At 43.7% G+C, this 15605-nt stretch overlaps 1 protein-coding gene across 2 annotated transcripts in view; it reads right to left on the bottom strand.

Moving 5' to 3' along the window:
• The window catches only part of LOC102377022 (fibrinogen-like protein 1-like protein), a 25122-nt gene extending 12598 nt beyond the window's left edge, over positions 1-12524 (bottom strand). Inside the window, exon 1 of one of the 2 annotated variants that reach the window (XM_025203316.1) lies at positions 12456-12524. In XM_025203316.1, coding sequence (XP_025059101.1) covers positions 12456-12500 — 45 coding nt within the window. In that variant the 5' untranslated portion in view covers positions 12501-12524. Of the gene's footprint in view, positions 1-12088; positions 12127-12455 lie in introns of those variants that run through there. The other variant, XM_025203318.1, reaches the window with a different exon arrangement.
• Between the last annotated feature and the right edge of the window lie 3081 nt (positions 12525-15605).

The raw sequence follows: 15605 nt of genomic DNA, 5'->3' as shown, positions 1-15605 counted from the left end.
TAAGGACAAAGAAATCTTGCCAAGGAGGGAGGGAACACAGAAGCTTGGGAAAGCACAGCAGCAAGATGTGCAAATCAGATGAAGTCTCCTTCTCACTTCCTGGTATCTTTGTCCAGTTCTCCTCCCACGCCCCAGGGAGGATGTCCAACAAGGAATAGGGCTGTGGCTACGCCAGCTCCCGCCAAACCCCAATCACACGTTGGATCAGCAAGCAGTAGTATCTGTGCCAGTCTGCCTCCAGTTGCAAGGCAGCGACTTGCCCCGTTCCACCTGGAGGCACCATCAACTTCACGAAGGAGCCGGTAAGGTGAGGCCTCACCAGAGTCAGCTCAGCTCTGCCGCCGACCTCTGCGTTGTCCCTTGTTGCAAAGTCCCTCTTGTCAGGAAGTCCCCTGCACAGTTTCTCATGGTCCTCAGAGACTGACCCACAGGCAAAGGCCTGTAATGTGCTACACCGATAGCTCAGGGGGGCTAGAGAAGTGACTTGTCCACAAATCGCAGATACGCTGGGCAGCTGCCAAAAGTTGTCTCCTGTCCCGTCCCCACCAGGCCTCAGTGTTTCTCTGGAGGAGTTTCAGTGCGTCCGGTCTAGCGAGACTGGCAGCTCAGCAGGGACTGCCGAAAGCATTGCCAGCCAGCGGTAGTTCTGGTCGGGTTATGTGATGTGGATGCCGTGTCCGCTGGCCGTAGGACTAAATCACTAAGCTCGTTCATACAGGCCACTGAGCTGACCTCGGTGTAAGAGCTTCTAGTCAGCACTGACCTGGACTGAAGCTGAACCAGTCAGCTAGAGATTAAAGGCTCTGCATGCCATTTACCATTCCCCTGAGGCATCCAATCCTCCTGCAAATGGCAGCTTCCTGATTTCCACAGATCATTATGAAGCTTACTCCATTTTATTCAAGTCATGCCCTTTTGTTCGGATGGACAGGGAATAACAACCCACTCCAATGCCCTGCTTTGGCTTTACGTGTAGAGGTAGTGACCCAGGTAAATAATCAATAGACTAGGTTATTTTTAATGCTACCTCTTGAATGCAATCAGCCGTAAAGGATGCAGGTTTCTTTCTAAACCAAACTGCCAGGAGTTCTGAATCTGCTGCCTTTTCTCCTGACCCTGCAGAAGTCTCCCGCACCTGCCACAGGGCTGTATTAAGCAAGTGGCATGCTGCCAAAATGAACACTGTGGCCTGAACCAGAACAGAGAAAGGCCAAAGCTCAGGGTAAAGCTATAACTTGTCACTGGCCTGAACTTTATGGTAGCTATTCAAAGGAAAGGGAGGGGTTTTTTCATCCGCTCCCTGACTCCAAGTCTTTGTCACATTAAGCTGATGATGACCCCCTGTCGGGTACAGCCAGGATCCAATGGCAATTTGCTGAACATCTGGCCTAAGCCTGCAGCTGGTATAAATCACAGTTCTGCTGAAGTCAATGGAGCTATGCTAAATTTACACCAGCTGAGGATCTGGTCCCTAACCAGTAAACGGAGTACTCTTTGCTCAGCTAATGCTCCGTTTATCTTTAGTAGGACATTGCTTCCTCGTCCAGTCCTTGTCCCAGGTTGCATGCACATGGGCGTATTAAAAAACCTGAGGATAAGATCAAAGCAATAGCAGTGTTAGAAAGGAATGGATGCCTTTTTTTTTCCTAGAGAGGAGGCTGACTTCACATTTCAACCAAGATATATTTAAATATCACCAAATTACGGTACATTTGTCACTTGTCCGTGAGACACTGAAAGTGGTAACAGTTGTGCTTTAACAAGCTCTGTGCTGATCGCCCTTCCACACCACATTACACGTGATAAGATGATGCAGAACAGCGCACCTCTGTGACTCTGGCTGGGGTCAGCAAACTGCTGTCATAGGCCAGCCTGAAGAACTCAGGCAAAAAAAGCCCACTATACTTTGGTTTGCTTTGTCTAAGTTGAGGCCTCTCTGCGAGTCTTACGTATTTATCAGATCAGCTCATCATACCAAAAAGCCTGTGCAGAGATGCTTGGTCTGGCCTGCGTTGGCTGAAAAGTAATCCTATCTTATTCACCTTGCTCCAGTGTATTGCACAATGTACAACACTTACAGGCTGGAAGACTCTGGCAGACTTTCTGAGATGTGCTGGGTAGCATTTCCCCAACTGCCAGTGTCAACAGATTGCACAACATCAGAGAAAATAATGCCTGGTTGTAATACTATTTTAATGTTAACCATGAACTACAAGCTTCATTGAAGGGATTCTTGAACGTCCAGCTTTTCCAGTTAGATATGCCTGGTTTGTTCGCTAAGATGAAGTGTATTGGAAAAATGAATGAGGAGTGCGTGATACTGAGAAATATTCTGCTCTGTGGGTTTCAGATATTGTGAAATGGTCTCGATAAACCATTTCACACCTCTGAGACAGTATACAGTATGACTCCATGTGAACAATAGCAACAGCTTGTAGTCTAAGGTCTGGTTTTTCTCTGCTATAAATCAGGAGTCACTCTGATTCAGACAGCGGTGCTATCCTACCATCAACAAACCAGTATGCTAACCTGTAGTTACTTTATTCTGCGCTAATTTTTCAAACGTGTTATTTGGCTCAATAAATGTTTGGTGGTCTCAGTGTAGCATCTAGTGGAGAGAGGGTAAATCACAGAGTGCCTTCACACCGAGGATGCCTTTCACTTTTACACATTTGAGGGGCAAAAATGTGAAGAGCCGCAGTGGGCAGAGCATTCGCTTCCCTAAGTCATTCAGCAACGACTCAAAGGGTTACTGAGCAGTGACTGCTGTTAGCTGAGTACAATGAGGTGCTTGTAATCCTGAAAGAGTAGGATGAGAAATCTGGCCAAAGTCCAGCTCAAGATCGGCTCCACGTCTGATGTACACAAATGCTCTGTAGGCAAATTGTCCCTTGAAAACTTCCCTCCACCTCATTTTTATTCTGATCTTTCTCCCGCAGCTTTTATAAGTGTTTCCAGCTTGGCTGGCACTCAGGTTTGCTTTTCATCCTCCTTCTTTTCTTTCTTTCTTTCTTTTTTTTTTTGCTGAATGCTGTTTCCATCCTCACAGCTGAACCAGGGCTATTGACCTGCAAAGGGACAAATTCTGTCCTGACTTATACCCTCTACAATCCCATTGATGCCAGTGTTCATTCACTGAAGGATGCACTGGGAATGGCTGAACAGGGTTTGACTCAGGCTGTTTCTCTGAGGACTAATCTTGAGTTCCTTGCCTACCCAAGTCTCCCACAGGAGTTAATGGGTGTGCAAGGAATTCATGAGTAGGTTTCTACCACGTCCTTTGTGGCTTTCACCCAGGATTAGGGCACTTTTCTTGAGTCATAAAAAGCCCCAGAAGCCCCTAAAAATGCAATTGTCAGTGCAATTACTCAAAAGGTACAAATTGCTCATAGATCCTTGGCATCGTAGGAACACCTAGCTTAAAGATTTTAACATACTTCTTTTTTTTCCCCTGAAGATCATAAATATTTATGGAGTATAAACAATTCAGGATAAAGTCTGTGGCCAAAAAAAATGCAGGAGGAAATCAATTTTTAATAACCAAGAGACTGATGAAGTAATTTACAGTATATAATCATTTGTTCGCAAAAATATTTCCTTCGGCCTTGACTGGGTGCTTTTTAATGTGCATAGCACTCCTGCTAGTTTTCCAATTGTGCACTAAAAGCACAGTCCTGGTACATCCGTAAGACTAGATTGTGCCTCCAGGCACGGTGCCCGGGGGACCTCCAGAAGATGTGGCACTCCAGAAGTCGTTCCCAAAGGTGGTGTTACTCAGCAACAATTCTCGGAGGCACAATTTGCTCCCTGCTTCCTCCTCGTTCAAGGAAGTGTTGTTGCCACTGGTCTGCTATTACAGTGACTATTTGACTTAGTGGCATTGACTGGCACATTGGCCATCAGTCCGTATTCCTCTCTATCCCCTTCCTTGCCCAGCTGTGCTGTGAAGGAGTTAGCTCCCCCCATGCAGCAACTGCTTATTCCTCAACATCATGCTGGGATTGAACGACTTAGGGACTGAGCGGCTGACTGTCCTGGAGGGGCAGCAGCCCCTTTCTCCACGCGTGCATCAAGACAGGTAAGGGAATCCTTATTGCTGTTTCCGGTGTTGCACCTTTTCTGTGCAGAAAGCATGACTCCAGACTTGAAGGATGCATGTCCCCTGCTGCTGGCTTTCCAGTTTTTCCGTACTATGAAGGAAGCCATTATTGTGAACTCGTTTTAGAGTTCAACCTCTTTCACTGAGATCAAGTAGACTGACCTCTTCCTTAGCATCTTTATCTTTTTGATTCCCTCCTGCCATCTGAGGTCAAGGCCATTGCTGTTTCTGTAGTGAGGCCCTGCACAAATCCTTAACCCTCCCGGAGAAGTCACCTGGTGCCTTCCCCCACCAGGAAAGTTTTAGAATCTATTTTTAAATTACATTTTTGTTGTTGTAATCTTTGCTTATATCAATCTTTTTCACCCAGATATACCTGCAGAAGGCTGAATTTGCTGTATATCATGACGACTTAATTACCACCGAGCTGGTTAGTTTTTGTAACCATACAGTCATTTGGGATTTCTCAGAAATAGAACAGGTTTAAAGTAGAAATGGACTTGGGAACCATTTCAGCGAGCCAAGGAACAAGCATTCTATGAACTGAAAATTTAGAACAATTTGTACAGTTCCTGGAAGAACTTAAGTGGTCAAAATCCCTCATGACAATTTTAATGACCTTGCGGGGAAGCCAAAATGTAGGCTGGTAGGCGGCTCAGGATGTAGTTTCCACATATGTTTTACTTAGCTAAGTTGCTGCTGTGCAGTCTTTTGTCTTTCTCTTAGTAAAGGTCATATTTCAGCTGATTCTGTATTATAGACTCAAAATAACTGTTCATACAAGGTAAACCATGCTACCGCAGTTACTATAAACAGTTTCGGCCCCCCTCGACCCCGATCTTGATGCTGTGACCATATAAAAGCCAGTTTACTTTTGGAAGACAACAGATTATAAAGCAACAAAGCAAAATAATCTTATAAACTGAGTTTCATGACGGGCTGTGTGTGACTGGTGGGGAAAAACTTTCAGCTGGTGCTAGCTAGCTATTGGCAAACAATGCAGACCTAAAAACCTCAGCTGTGAAACTACAGAGCTGCTGAGAGGTGACATCTGGTCTTTATGTTTCAAATCAATGAGTGTTGGCTTCTGTGCAAACGGTCAAAAAAATGCCTGCCACGGGGCAAAAAAGACACGTACTACAATTACATTTAAATCCCAAACAACAATATGGGAGGAGATGCTGGAGCCACCATTTTCCTTCCCCCTTTTTCATATTTTATATGGATTTTTTTTAACGGGATTTCCAAGTTTTTACTTGAAAGCAAAGTATAATCGGAAAGCTGTGCATGTGAAAGATGGCCACCTCTCCCAGTGGTCTCATTTCTGATTGACAAGCAATAAAAAAAACAATAAAAAATGAAGTTTCCAGGAAAGAGTACAAGGTGTGCGCCTCCTTGCCAAAATGCTGCTGCCTCTACATAGGAAGGCTTTATTAGAAATATAAAGGAACAGGAAAGAGAACAAAGGGAGCAAAGAGTAAAGCTGGCAGTGCACATACCACATAACCCTTTTTTAGTTATTGATATACAATGATTAGCTTAAAATGAGAAGATTAAACAGCTTCCCCATAATTTCCAAACTGTTTCTTGAAATGTAGCCATGCACATTGTTTGATATAATGTAAGAGATTTTTGACTATCTACCTTTAAAATGCCAAAGAATATGAAATCCAGCATTGGACTGCTGTCTTTAATATGCCTCTTTTTTTGGGAGAATATAAGCAGTGCCAGCAGCATATCAAAATCAGAATTAAACTAATTCTGTGAAAATGGGGTCCCTAGGTGCTATATATTTTTATAAGAAGTGTTAATGTTTTCCTTTAACAAACATAGTGGCAAATAAATGGCAAAGCCAGAAGCTGTCAATGGTGATTTGTAGCTTGACTACTTAATACTACAAGTAGACACGGCGAAAACTGAATGATGTTATATACAATATGGTGTAGCTCAAACTAAAGTTATAGATCCAGAGTATGGAAATTACTGGGTGAGGTTCTGTGGACTGTGGTTTGCAAGTCAGACTGGATGATTACAATGGTCCTTTTTTGGATTGAAATCTATGTAAAGCAGTTTGGCTAAATTAAGACTGTTGTGGATTTTTATCCCAAACTCAAACTGAAGTTTTTTTAAGGTTCAAAAAACATTAGTTAACTGTTTATCTGTGTTCCGCTTTTTTTTGTCTTCCACAGGCTTCAGTTGTGATCAGAAGCAAAAAGGCTGATGCAGGCAGAGGTTATTCTCATGCTATTTCTGTCCAGACAGTAGAGGAAAGTACCAAATATTTCACAAGAGACCATGTCCTTACGAGATTTCCAGCTATGCTTTGCACATGAAGAAGGCTCGGACGCTGAAGATGAGCATCTAAAAATGGAAGCTGCTGATATAGAAAGTGCATTCCAAAGGCAAAGGCGCTTGCTGGGGTGACATGGGGTAAACTTGAGACACAATTTGGCCCAGAGCATATAGCTTCTTCTGTTCTCATCAACTTATTTTCTCCATCAGTGAGGGGTGTCTCCTAAAATGAATGCTTAGAGAAACAAACTGCGAAGCTATCTACTGGCAACCTTCACGGTACATAATAATGACAATGATGATTATGTAATAATAATAATAATGATAATAATAATAATAATAGGGTTGTCAAATGATTTAAAAAATTGATCGCGATTAGTTGCATGATTAAAAAAATTAGTCGCAATTCATCGTGATTTTAATCGCACAGCTGAAAACTCAAAATTATGTGCAGAAAAACTCAAAACTATGCAAAATTATGCAGGTACTTTGTATGGTTGTGGGGTGGGTGTATGTGTGTGTGTGTGTGGAGGGGGAATTTGTGAAGGTGTGGGGGGCTATGGGTGTGTGTGGGGAGTTTGGAGCCAGGGGAGGGGAGACCCCCCCACACGCCCTGGCAGGTGGCGCCATGATGCCCAATCTGAGCGGGGTCTCCACGGAGCTGCCGTGGGCCCAGGGCATGCCCCCTGAGCACACTCCCAGCGGCTGTGGACTCACCCTGCTCTTGCCCCAGCAGCGGCAGCTGCGGGCACCCCGAGCCCCAGCCCAAACTTCCCCACTTGCTCAGCAGGTCTCAGGCAGTCCTGACCTGCCCTGATCCCAAGGATGCCAGGCAGCCCCACCGCAGCCCAGTGCCACCTTCCCCAACCCCCCGGTGCAGTCAGCCTAGCTGCTTGGGGTCCTGGATGGGCCCTGGCCCTGGCCCTGGCCCCAACCCAGTGTTGATGGAGCCCAAGTCATGCGCGCCCCACCCCAAGCCCAAGCCTGAGGCCTATATGGCCGTGGGGGCCTGAGGATGTTAGGTAGCCCCTCTGCAGTTCACTACTGTCTTTCCCAAATCCCCAGCACTGCCAGCCTGGCTGTTCGGGACCCTGGGTAGATACATAGGTGCATCCTCCCTCCCCCTCTTCCTGCTACAGCCACCCAGAGCCCTCGCCCAGGATGCCCTACAGCTCCCCTGCACTGCCACCGCTGCCCTGCTGCATGGCCCGGAGGCGGCAGGGATGGCAGTGGGTCAAGGCAGCTCAGGTGCAGGCTCCAAAACCACATGTGCGATTAATGCATTAAAAAAATTAACACGTTAATTGGTTCTTGTGTTAATCGCACACGTTAATGGCAATTAATTGACAGCCCTAATCATAATAAGAAGAAGTATTATTATTATTATTATGTTTTAGAGCCTAAGAAACAGAGCCCCATCAGATGATGCACAAGTATGCAATGAGAGGCAAAGAATTTATGATCCAAACTGGATCAGATTTTGACTCCTTTGCTCACTGTGCTTAGCACATTACTGCCCACACAGTATCATTCAAATCAATGGGACCATTTGCAGGTTAAGGTGCTACTCAGTGCAAATAAAGATGGTAAACTAATTTCCCTTTAAACTGAATAATGTTCTCCTGCTGCTTTTGATAGTAAAACTAAATATGCCCACTAATTAGTTACAAGATCCTAACCAATTCCCATGTATTATCAATATACTTTGAAATTGGTTAGATAGTATGTTATTTTTTCAATAAATGTAACAGGCTGACATCCTCTTATTCTGACAAAATAATATCATAGTAATACTTTATCCTTTTCAGCTGACAAGTCTCCATTCACAAAGGTATTTGAGCACGTACTTCTCTTTCAGTGCTGAGGTCAATCAGCTCACTACTATGCTTTAAGTACATGCATTAGTGCTTTGTTAGATTGGGGTTAAAGTCCTCTGCTCATTGCAGGATCTCAGCCTTGCTAGAGTTAATTGAATAATATAATCATAATTCCTGGTTTTCATTCTACCAAATATTCTCCAGTCTTTTCAGAGGAATTTCTGTTTTGGGTCTAGATGGACAACAGCAAATGAAGAACAGAGAAAAACAAAGAAATAGCTCCTTATTCTCTTAGAGTAAAAACAGACCTCACCAAACAAAGTGAGGTTTGGTTTCCCCACTTGCTCAGCAGGTTTCAGAGGTTTGGAGATCAAGCTGTGGGAGGACACTTCCCTCTACAGCTGATCTACTTTATTGGGCAAAACACATCTCCCGTTGTCCCACATGGGGCCTCTGCCTGATGGGGGACAGTGGGTGACTTGTTCCTCTTGTCTAGTGATTCCCTGCATCCCCCACTGTCCCATGCCTCTTTGCTAAGGCCCAGGTCTTGTGCCAATGTGTGCCTCAAACAGAAGCAAGGGTTACCATGGGTCCCAGTACAGGGAAATGCAGAGGTGCAGGACAGTATGGGCCCTGGGGCAACCTCAGTGCCCCGTGCCTCTGTGCCAGGGCCCACATTGATGCCTGCCTGTGCATGAAGTAGGGGTTGGTGTGGGTCCTGGCAAGGAGGTGAACGGTGGTGGGGAACTCGTGGACTTCCCAGCACCCTGTGCCTCAATGCTGGGACCTGTGTCAGGTCCCAGCGTTGACCCATGATTCACACAGAACCGGTGTAGGTCCCAGTATGGAAGCACAGGACACTGGGAATTCCCCAGGTGCCACACCACCTTGTGCCTCCTTGTCAGGACCTGTGCCAACCCATGCCTCACTGTGAAACACAGGTCAGCATGGGACGTGGCTTGGGTCCCAGGGTGGGCCATGTGGAGGCATGGGGCACCAGGGCTTTCTGTACTTCCATGATGGGGCCCATGTGGGCTTTCCCCCCTTATGGGGATGTGTCCTTAGATCCTGGAGCTGGTCTTCATAAGTGGGGAACCCTGACTTTCCCCATTTACAGAGGCCCTGCTAGGGCACATATACTTATATAAGTGGGGAAAGCTGGGAAGGTGTTCTCTGAGCTACAGGGGCTCAATCCTATGTGGGAATTCCCAGAGTGCACAGAATCAAGCCCCTCAAGCGCCCAGAGCCATCTGCACAGGGTGGCTGGAGAGTGCGGGCAGCTCCAGACTGCCCATACTCTCCAGCCACAGAGCAGAAACCCACTGCAGTAAAATGGCACCATTTAACACTGCCTTTTGTTGCATCACATCAGTGGCATGACAAAGGGTAGGGACATCTATTTGCTCACCGCTTGTACTGCCATGAAAATGTTTATGGTAGCACAGATGTGTTGTCAGGTGATGTCCACTTCTACCCTCAGAAATCCCACCTAATGGAAGTTCTTTTGTGTTATCCAATTCTGGAGACTGATCTCCTGTTTCTGAAAGACAACAGTGGACTGGCAGTCAAGAAAATGAATCCTAGTCCTGCACCCCTTCTGGTTAGATACTCCATTTAAGTCAATGTGAGATGTTGGGTGTGAAAGGGTTTGAGATCAGTCAATATTTATGTCTTAGTTTCCCCATAAATAAAATGGGGATAATAAAAAAAAGGATTTACAGGGCCACTAGCAGTAATTGTCTGAACCTGAGCTCTCATTGCAGTGCTCTGCTTTAACATCTACTGCAATGCATTCTGAATGCACAAAAAGAGGAATATCAAAGACAATTAGGAAAGTGACTTTGTCTTTTACATTAAGACAATTATTTAAATATTGTGTCTGGGTCTGGTGTCCACACTTCAGGAAGAATGTAGAAAATATTGGACAGAGTTCAAAGAAGAGCCAGAAAAGTGATGCCTTGCCTGCAAAACGAGCCATTATTATAGTAAGTTTAAAGAGCAAAACCTCTTCAGTTTAATGAATGAAGATTGCGAAATGGCTTCTCTGTACATCGGTGCTCACATGTGGAAAACAGGTATGTGGATTACGGGCAGTTTTTCAATCTTGCTGACAAAGACGTAGCAAAAACCAGTGGCTGGAAGTCTAAGTTATAAAGTGCCTATAAGGTGGAAATCTACCCTGCTTTCCATTTAAGGTAGTCAAATTCATCCCTGAAGTAGATGCAACTGCCTAGCAGTGAGGCTAACAATCATACACTGGAAGATTTTCCCCAGGAGGCAGTAGACTTGCCCATTGTTCAGAGTGTTTAATGCAAGATTAGATATTTTTTCTACAAATCATGCTTTAATTAAGTTCCCTGGGGAAATTTTATAGTCAGGAGTGTAGGGTAGGGGCCACAGCAGTTTGGAGTCTGGAAACGTGTGAATTAGTGCATCCCCCTGCTCATTCCCTGCCTTCATAAGCCATGGAGAGGACAGGAAGCTCTTTGTTGCCCTCACCATGGTCATAATGCTTGCAACTCTGCATTCAGACAATGCACATTATTGAATCTTGTGCTTCCCACCTCCAGCCTGTCACATTCAGGGTCAGGAAGATTTTTTTCCATAATGCACAATTGGCCAGATATATTCTGTTTTTCTTCCCACCACTCATTTTTTTCATGCATCAGGAACTGGCCACAGCTGGTGGCAGGGACTGGACAGTGGGAGGCAACACTGATCAGGGTGTGGACACAGGAGTGCTTGGAGCCCTTTCAAAAAAGGGAAAATGTTATGAAGGTAGTAGCTGGTATGTTCTAATCATTATGTGTGAATGAGCTGAGAACAAATCAAATGCAACAAACCCTACTCCAACTTTAACACTTCTTCAGCTAGGATTAAAGTTGGAGTGGGTTTATTACATTTGAATCATTCTCGCTCTTCACACACAACAATTAGAAGGTACCAGCTGCTGCCTATGTGAAATGCTCCCTTTTTGAAAGGGCTCCACTCCAAGCAGGTGCCTATACCCACCAATGAAGTGAAGAATCTTCTTTTGCAGATACTTGGGTGCTTACATGCTCACGGTCAAACTGCTGGCCAGATCTGAGGAAGGTCAGGAAAGAATTTCTTTCAAAGTCAGGGAAGTTTTCACCTTCCTGTTCAGCACTGAGCATGAATTGCTTGCTAGGATCATCTGGACATATCTCATTGTAATCAAGTCACAGAAAAGTTAGTCTCCTGAGGACTGAAATGCTTTAGTTTAATTCAAATTATTGGGCATATTGTGCAGAACGACTCATGACATTTAATTGTTTTGATATATAGAAGGCTAGAGTAGATGGTCTAATGTTCCTTCTGGCTTTAACATCTATCAAATTCTGAATATGCATAACTTACCTTTTGTAAAGCAGACTGAGGTCTTTGTTGAACAGTTACATACATGAATGTATACAATTAGTGTCACTATTGTGAGGCAAAAAAAGATAAAATAGAGATGGAATAGAGGAAGATGGGTATTTTTAATTTCTATTGCACATTTGATCAATAATAAGATCATAGTTGCATATGGATATGGAAAAGAAATGCTTAGATCATAAAATTTGTCCCCCTACCAGGACAGCATATAGGGTCTGGTACAGCAAAGCATTAAAATACTTGTTAATGTAAAGCATACACATAAATCCATCCTCATCCAGCAAAGTACTTAAGATGTGTTTGCAATAAGATTTAAACATGTACTGAAAGTAAAACACGTGTTTAGGTGCTCTGCTGAATCAGGACCACATGTCAATTTTATAGAAAAAGTGTATCTGATGTTAACTGATACATTATTTGATTTTTGGCATTCAAAATAAGTGCCTTGTACCCTGCCCTTATGGCCTGTCTAAACTCCACCTACCGTGAGAGTCATTCGTCTTGAATTGATTTAATGCAGCGTTAAAGTATCTCATCTTGGCAATACGGGAGCTCGCAAACTATTTCAGCGAGAGGCTTAAAATCCCATTCACAATTTTTATATATATTTCTCTCACACAAATTATCACAGCTTGCTTGGCAAGCCCTGCATGAGTAATACACTCACTGGCACAAACAAATGCAAATAAATCTATTAAGTCAAAGAGGATTTTTTGCATATTCCTGGATTGATATAAAACACATGAGGTTAATTTATGGGAACTGAATGTGCATCAGGCTATGTTGTTTCATGATTTCCCTAAGCCAGAGGAGTTGGCAATGTTTCCCAGCAGTAGGCTGGAATAACCCACCTTGGGTCTGAATTGGGCTGGTGCTAGGACCGGATTTTGTCCCATCCTCACTTCTCCCCAGCTGCCTTGCTGCAGCGTGGCTCAGGAAAGCACCGGGCTGTGGTGTGATGTCAATGCTGCTGAATGCCACTAAGGCTGCAGCTCCAGGGGCTGGATCCAATGGATCCATGGGCAGGATGCAGCCTGCAGGCCATACATTACCAACCCCTGCCATAAGTAATAATGAGAACTGCATAGCCAAATTCCCATTCATAGATTTGACATTAAGCTCTTGACATATTTCATATCTTTGTGGAAGAGAGCTTTACACTCTCTAATGCAGACAAACAGGTAGGCAGCAGCACAGGAACCTCTTGGTGTATAAAAAGCCACGCCACTGAAGGAGAGTGAAGCAGGCTAGAGGCAATTTTCACAACCGCTGTTGCAAAGTTCAATGTGTTTTCTTTCCAGTATCTATAATAAGTATCAAAGGTTGAACCTGACAATTTGCTTGCAGTACATAGGAGTATTACACACAGACCTTAAGTAGAGTAACCACGCTTCTGTAGCATAACTGAGGGGAGACAAACGGGTCAGCAGCCCCAGGTGCTGCCTTTGGGGGGAAAGGGTTCAAAAGCAGTCATTACCACTGCAATCAGCATGATAGGATCTGGCTCCATGTGACTGCCCCGGGCGTGCAGCTGCACTGCTATGCTTCTGCCAGACCTCATGGGAAGAATCCCTCAAATAAATGGGTAACACACTTTGGTTTGTACTTTCTCAGTTTTTGCTGCACACGTATAAAACCAATCCTAAACTTTGGGACCTCAATAGTCACTGATTTCCTACACTGCTGTTAGGTTCCCCCCCCCCCAAATTAGCAATTATTAAGCCAAATTCTGTCCCCACCTATTCTCTTCTTTGAAGTCAGGTGAACTGAATTTGCCTCACTGGCTTTGAAACAGGGCTGATCAGGGCTGTACCCTTTCTGCTTTTCCCTTTGTTCTCATTTTGATTTACAGAGCCTCTGACTCTTGTAAAGCTGACAGATGAGACAAACTCCCATGCACTCCATTTATCTCCTTTTTAAGCCTCCTTGTTATACATGGTGCTCCCTTGATCTGCTCTATCTTGGAATTTTCTGAATTAACACGTTAACACTCTGTATCTACAGCTTCTGCTCTGTTTCTTGAGGCTGGGTAAAGAGATCATCGAGCTAGAAAACATGCTCATTTTATTTTTATATCCCAATAAAAAGGATCTCTCACCATTTCTTTTGGTAGCATTGTTTTTTTTACAGGCTAACATGATTAGCACCTCTGCACGTTGTAACCAAATGAAGTTGAAATATCTTGTCTTTTCATGTCTCTAGCAAAACTACTCTGTAGCATCTTTGGATTAATGAAAAAATATATATTTTATAGAAGTTAAAGTTATTTTACTTATAACCTAAAAGTTGTATATAATTATAGCAATATCAGTGTTGCTATAATTAAACATCACTCTTAAAATAATAGCTATTATTATTATTTGTTAAGTATTGAAAGCACGCTTGACACAAACAGACAAAAAAGTAAAGGCTGACGTATATAAAAAAAACCCCCAGGCTTTGAAGCTTACATATAACTGGACAATACAAAACAAAAATATCCATCATTATCTCTGAGGATAAAGAAATGCAATGTGGTCTGAGAGTGACAATTTCTAGGAGCCAAGCACAAGCTACAGCTGAGGATCTCTATTTGCTGAGAGAGGATAAATATTGCTTTGGGGGGAAAAGGGCAGAATTCAGACAGAGTGAGTCTGTTAAGAAAACTAAGGCAAAGCTCAAGAAGCTAGGAACTGGAACAACATGCACTCTGTTGTGTCCTGCTTTGGAGAAAGGTTATTATTGAGCTGCTGTTTTCCTAGGACTCTCTATTATTTGTATTGCACGTGCTAATCTGCAGCATTTATACTATCAGCATACCTGGTTCATTCCAAGAGTAAATCGTTTGATCTGAAACTTGTGACTTCACCTAATTACTTGCACTTTTTAATTAATGAAGTTAAAGGCACAGCATTTTTAATTTTGATTTTATTAACAGAAAGTCCTTTGATCCATTATGGAACATATGCTCTGAAATCTGTGCTATCCAGGGCTCTAGAGGTGCCCTTGGGGATTGCCCTTTATATAACCCCCTACTCAGCTGACCTTTCCCTTATCCAAACGTCAATCTTCAAACCCCACAAACAGCTTGCCCTTGCTCCTGGAAGAGGAGACTGCTGAAAAATCCTTTAAATTCTAAAATCCATTCAAGAAAATGAGAACCTATTTATCATTCGTGAGGTGACTCGGAAAACAAAGATTGAGAGGGGATGTGATTGCTTTCTATAAATGTATTGGTGCAAAGAGGGCGAATGCCAAGGATGGAGAGGAGCTATTTAAACTAGACAGTGCTGGCACAAGCACAAATGGGTATTAGGAGGATGTTTCTAAACATATTCTGGACCACCTTTTCAGCAGTACTGGAACAAAAAAACCAAACACGAACCAACCTAACTAGTTCCAACAAGCAGCTTCATACACTTGTGAATATAACTGTATGGTTTAGGGTGTCTCTCAGTCCTGTATCCTACATCTCTATTGCTTGGTAAAGATGATAGTTAGGGTAGGGTTACCTTGTAATGGGATGAGGTTGTAGCAATGAACGTTGAGAGAGAACGGGAAGGACCTATGTTTTGATGGAGACTTTTTAAAGTGAACCCCTCACGTTCTTTTTAATGGTTTGAAACCACTGAGATGTGTGCATTGTCAGTACACGTAACTGCAGGAAACCTGCGATTATGTGCCATGTCCTCTTGCTGGCTTTGGCTTCAGTTGTCTGTTCCGTTTTGTCTTCAGTTGAGGCTGGATCTTGCACACCTGAGCACACATGCTTAATTGAACACATGCAAGTCATTCCATTGAACTGCGTAGGGCTCCTCACATACTTAAGATGAAATATGTATGTAAGTGTTTGCACAACTGAGTTCCTCAGTCTTTTCAGGCCAGGGACAGGTCTGTGTGTTTGCGCAGCCCCCGGCCTAATGCGGTTTCAATCTTGTTTGGGACCTTTGGGCACTACTGGAATGTAAATAATGAATCACAATGACTAATAGAGTCAATTAGGGCTTCCCCAACCCCAATTC

Source organism: Alligator sinensis, unplaced genomic scaffold (assembly GCF_000455745.1).
Source record: "Alligator sinensis unplaced genomic scaffold, ASM45574v1 scaffold510_1, whole genome shotgun sequence".
Classification (NCBI taxonomy): Eukaryota; Metazoa; Chordata; order Crocodylia; family Alligatoridae; genus Alligator; species Alligator sinensis.
This window is presented reverse-complemented; position numbering and strand designations above follow the sequence as displayed.